Consider the following 5,756-nt stretch of genomic DNA (forward strand, 5'->3'; position numbering starts at 1 on the left):
CGATCAAAAATACGGCGTATCTTGATAGTAGCGGCTTTCCTGATTCCAGGTTGAAAGGTTTGTCAGATGAAGATTGCGTACCGGTACTCCAGTCTTTGCGCGATTGGCTTGCAAAACGTAAGAACGGTCAAGTTTATTAACCAGGGTCACTGCCTTATGAAAAGCGTTTATCCACCTCTAATATCTTCTTAATCAATACAGCTGATGTTGCAGCTCACTCACTTCTCCCGATTTATTCGCAAGATCAGGCATACTATATATCCTGTACTTTCAAGTTCTATGTTGATATCCTCAACCACAGCAGTGTGCTATGGTTGTCTTCTTTTTTCGTTGCATTTATCTGGATAGGAACCTCCCGCAAGGTTGACTGAGAATCTGGAGCTTTTTCTTATTTTCTTCAGCATCTGCATGCTGTGCAGTCTCTGTTCTTTGACTGCAAAAGCAGTTGCAAAGGAACAAACTCATGAACAAAATGCACTTATCAGGGTTATACACTCAAACAATCATATTGATTGTATACCTACCTCTGTACCCCATTCTTTTCAAGCTCTCAGGCGCTGCGCCCCAGTGAATGTCAGCCTGACCGCAGCATGTGGGTAGTGACATCTCAGTTGCGTTGTTGTGCCATCAACACACTTCCCCCCATCATGCCTTTCTAGTTATCTCATCCCACCCTCTCCTGAAGAGACATCAGCACAATAACATCACATTGGCCATTCTGTTCTTGAATCCCAATCTCCTTTGTTCTCACCTCCTGGACCTCCTGAAAGAACATATTAAAACGTGATAAACAATGTCTGAATCTCAGATTGCGTAACTCTCCCCACTTTTGCTCTATCATCTTGATCATGCAACTCACTATTCTTGTGTCCCATTCTAGTGATGAACTCCCACACCGTCGCGTGTGGTTAAAGTCAAAAGATTTTAAAGACGACCTGGAAGCCTACGCCGCTAACGGCCTCGATGACGAGCCAAGGGCTAGACGCAACGCAACCTTTGCGGAGGAGTACTATAAGCAGCCAGTGAGGAAAGGGTGGGCCTCTCTCATCCTATCGTTCTGGCTGCCCAGAGTGCTCCATATTACGGGGACATGCACCTCGGATGTCTTCATTAAAAGCGTTCAGCAGAGGGACGTTGCGCTCCTTATTCTTCTCGCCTTGGACATGGTAATGACCTCCTTCTCGCTGTGGTACCAGCGGGAAGATAGTCATAAGCCAGGTGTAGGAGTAAAGTTTCTTCACGGCCTTGGCTCACTAGTTGTTACTGGATTAAATGCTGCATTAGTAGCATATATTCTTGGAACATCTAGGTGGAAGCCAGACCTTCGAGCCGCCATATCATCTATAGTTATGGCTATTGTCAGTTTATATGCCTCTGCTGGCAGCTTCCTGCTGCTCCTGAACGGGGGTAGCTGGTAGCCTAGTTGAGGCAACATGGGCTGATTATTTCGATCTGGTTTGTCTCAGGATTCCGCAGAATGCTGCATGGGAGTCCCTGCCAGATCGGGAACGGGCTTGGGTTTATTCACAACTTGAGGAATATCTTGCTAGAAAACTCTGGGGACGTCCTCCTCCTCTCCCTCCTCCTCCTCCTCCTCCTCCTCCTCCTCCTTTCCTCCCACCGCCTGCTCCGCCTGCTATTGCTCCTCCAGTTAGCTATAGCAGCTCGGCGTCCTCGGTTAGTGGTAACGGTGCCACTTTCCGGCGCTCCAATCGTCAGCGGAAGCAAACAGAGTTCTACGGGCGCTTATAGTCCGGGTTCTGTGTAAATATGACCTTAACAAAAGCTGCACTGGAGGCATCATTGACTCCCGCATCCACCCCCTGTAACAGCTTGCGCTTCGATGTAGCACTGGGGCCGGGTAGCCCTCCCAAAGCTGAACACAACGTTATTTCTCAACACTCGATCTCGTCTATTCTGAATCTCTTCCGAATCAAAATTATTCAGCTGCAGGGCGAAGCTAAGTTGAGCTGACATCCGTCGTCCGTATGCGAATTCTGGAGAACCGCCGCCGTAATGTTTTCAACATCATCGATCAAATTTCATTACGACTGACCATACAAAACTGACTTTGACGGCCATAAAGTATTCGCGAAAAAATTATCACGGTTTCTTTAAAGAGTTGGAAGGGCCGGCAGCATACCAATTTGATCGCTGTAAACCGCAATATCAGCACTGCCACAGTCATACTTTCACATTTTCACATGGCCTACGCCTCTTTCTGCTCCGCTAGCATTGCACCCGTGTAGGAGGCACGGTACCGGCGCATACTTTCAATTATTAGGGTGTTTTCCATAAAGCATCCAGAAATAAAATTACATGCTCTTTCAGAGTCTGGAGCCTGCAGCATGAAAATAGATCGCTGCAAACCACAATATCGGCACTAGTACAATCATACACTCAACTATACCCCTTCCTGTTCCACCAGCATTGTATCCGTGTAGGGGGCACGGTACTGGTGATTGTTTCGATGATTACGGCTCCTTCAAGAGTCGGGAACAAGCAGCACGCAACTGTATCGTCGCAAACCGCAATATCAGCAGTAGCACAGTCATGCCCTCGCATTCTCAAATGGGCTGCGACTTTTTCTGCTCCATGACGTGTAGGAGGTACGGACCAATGCTTGTTTCGATGATTACGATATCTTCTGCTCATGATAGCGCCAAAAAAAAACAAAAACGGAAATATACAACAATCGTGTCGCATTTCGGTATTCGGAAAGCCAATCTACACGCAAACAGCGTGTACAAGTAATTCCAATTTGACGAAATCTTTCTCCTGTATCACATGATGCTCATTTCGTGTTGGAGGCACGGAAAGTTTGCTTTCAGCAATCATGATTCAACGAGACCTCGCAACATATATAAACCGTCTTTTCTCAAGTAGGTGTCTTTCCTCCTCCATTTCCCAAGCCACATATCCGAAGACAGAAATGAGTGTGAAGATAGTGCCAAGATTTGCATACATAAGGGTGTGTCTTGTATGCTGATTTTGTAAACTTCAACAGCACATTTAGGTTGTGTTGAGAGCGGCTTTGTCCTTCAAAGTTTCCCTATCTCTAAGACGGAGAGAGCAATTGATAATATATAACCAGCGGACCTAGGTACGTTGTTCACCAAGATACTTCCTGTGGCTACCTCTGTTGATTTGTGTTAACGGAATTTCCTGCTGACATTATTTTAGAAAATGAACTTGTCGTGCTTCCACAAGAATAAGAAAAAGCCAAGTTTCTCATTCCCCAGAAATTAGCCTAGTCCGCCCGACGTCTGATTGAGATCCTCGCTATTGGATCTGCATTTAATGAGAGTCCATTGCTCCGAATCCTTGGTTCACATCCAACGGCCAATTTTACATCATACTTCAATAGAACATAAAGACGAACGAGGACAAAGAGCAATCTTGAGTGCTAGCGAGTGTCGCTGCGAAGAACCGGCCCGGACAGGTATGTTTCCCAAATCCGAATCCCAAGTGTTCCGGAGAGGTTGACACTAGCTGAGCGGACATCTCATGGCCAGGCTTCTCACGAAACTTTACGAATCGGTACGGGTCGAATGTGCTTGGGTTGGGATAGGTGTCTGGATCCCACATTTTGTCACATGCGACAACGATAAGCTCGCCCTTTGGTATAAACGTTTTATCAGATAGTTCGATATCTTCTTCCGCAAGTCGTCTCATTGTGGTTAGGAAGAGTTGTTGAGATATTTCATAAAATGACTGAGGGGCGGGACACAAAGAATTCTGGATGCTCTCACCAACTGCAACCGGCTTCAGACGTTGAGTCTCCTTCAAAACACTGTCCATCAGCTTTAGTTTAAATAATGTGGTCTTCTTCAATCCCTCCGCCTGCGTCACTGTGATAATTTCATCGCGCAGTTTCTGAGTAAGTTCTTCGCGCCCACAAAGATTAAAGAGCACTTGTGTGAGAAGATCTGATGTCGTATGAATAGCGGCGTGGGAAAATGATAATTGTGCTACAACAGGGTCATAATAGCGACCCCTAGCAGATTCTTCCAACCACTGCATGGCATCGAGATAACGCTCTGGCGTTTTACCGACCCGGATAGCTGCCTCTTTTGCTTGTCGTCTTTCCTCAAGCACTGGGTTTATAATAGCCCTTGCCTCCTCAATCTCCTGTCGGAGCTTACGACAGGACGGTAGGAAGCTGGCTATTAGCGGACGTATTACCTCCGGCCATAGGCGGAGAGCCTGAGCAGCGATATATGAATTAACAGTGTAACTAATGGTTATTCGAAGCTAGTCTGGGTTGCGGCATAACTTTTCGCCAAGGAAGACTCTGGACGATAGCTGGGCAACGATTTTAAGGGCACTTTTTTTAAGGACAATATCATGCCAGCCTGAGTCCGGTCGGTTAGTTGGGGATTTGAATTCTCAAGGGACAAGCACGATACTACCAACCATGATTATTTGTCCAATCTCTTTCAAGGATGATAGAAGCCTCGGTGGAAATAGGTTCGATAACATTTCCTAACCAATCAGTAACTCTTTCAACAAGCTCAAAAATCGGAGAAGTGGAACGTGGTTGCAGACAAGCCACTCACCGAGGTGATGCGTTAACTGCATCCTGACGGCATCCTGGAAAATCTCGTCTGCTCTAGTTCCTTGTTTGAATGTGTCAAAGCCTTTGATATCGGCGTGAAATTCCTTCGCAATAGCGGCCCCAAAGTTCAGCAAAGGGTGGCTGCGAATCTCATCGGCATAACCAGCAGAAAGCACGGTCTTTGGCCCATTGTCTGTCAAAAGGCGAAAAGCCCCGGGCCTAGATAAATTTGGTGAAGTTTTAGCAAACGTTCTCATTCCTGTATCTCCGCACAATCACATCCCCTAATGGACGGACAAACCTACCTTACCAAGGCCCTCACCAATCAAGATGCGTGCATTTTTCAAAAATCGCTTCCCAGAGTGGGTATGCGAGAATTCGGATAATTTTTTCCCATTGATCAACGGCAAGCGGGACTTCTTGGGCAAAGTTAATTGAAAATATAACATCGGTAATAAAATAAAAATGGCAGCTAAGCCTAAAGTGCTCGGCATACTCGAATGTAACATCGTCTAGAAGCATCTTACTTCCGGAAATGCTTGCTGTTCATATATGCAGCGAATCAAGATGAACTAATCAGAGGATGGAAGTTCCAGAGCCGTCAAGATGAAGTCAAGCTGCTTTGTTGGCAAAAGAGTCGAAGAGAGTGACAGTCTGACGCAGGACAGGGTTTTTTACATTGTTCTTGTTCAACTAAAGATCTTCCCCTAGTCCTTGCAATATATGCCGCTTGGCTCAAGGGCAAAAGGACAGGATCCCATCCGTGTTGCAGACGCACAAATTAATTGACTGAAATACCGTAACCAAGGCATGATTTTTCAATGAAGCACCACATCCACCGACGGCTGCGTCAATATTGGAAGAAATCGTCAAAATTCTGGTGAATACGAAGCCTCGAACAGGTGGAGGAATGGTACAGTTTCTATCATCCTCTCCCTCACGCTCTCTCGTCAACCATGCACAAGCGCCAGACTGCGCTGCCCTTGCTATTGCGCCCAAGCTAAATCGAGCATAATGGCCTGATTGAAAATTATACGATTATTAACTTAATGCCACTTGATATCGATCCTAAATACACACACGCTCAATCACCTGAGGCTGGTTTTTGCTAAGCTTGTTACAGAGGTTCATAGAGAGGCTGCATTCGAGTAGCGAACCCCACCGATGTCAGAAACGTATTTTTTCCTCACCACACTCC

At 46.1% G+C, this 5,756-nt stretch overlaps 1 protein-coding gene across 1 annotated transcript; it reads right to left on the bottom strand.

Moving 5' to 3' along the window:
- Window positions 1-3,360: 3,360 nt before the first annotated feature.
- HCAG_08565 (conserved hypothetical protein) lies at window positions 3,361-5,080 on the bottom strand (the record flags this gene model as incomplete). Its single annotated transcript, XM_001536733.1, has 4 exons — window positions 3,361-4,097; window positions 4,417-4,485; window positions 4,560-4,777; window positions 4,881-5,080. The coding sequence occupies 4 exons, from the start codon at window positions 5,078-5,080 to the stop codon at window positions 3,361-3,363; spliced, it is 1,224 nt and encodes a 407-aa protein (XP_001536783.1).
- Between the last annotated feature and the right edge of the window lie 676 nt (window positions 5,081-5,756).

Source organism: Histoplasma capsulatum, genomic scaffold, assembly GCF_000149585.1.
Source record: "Histoplasma capsulatum NAm1 scaffold_11 genomic scaffold, whole genome shotgun sequence".
Lineage (NCBI taxonomy): Eukaryota > Fungi > Ascomycota > Eurotiomycetes > Onygenales > Ajellomycetaceae > Histoplasma > Histoplasma mississippiense.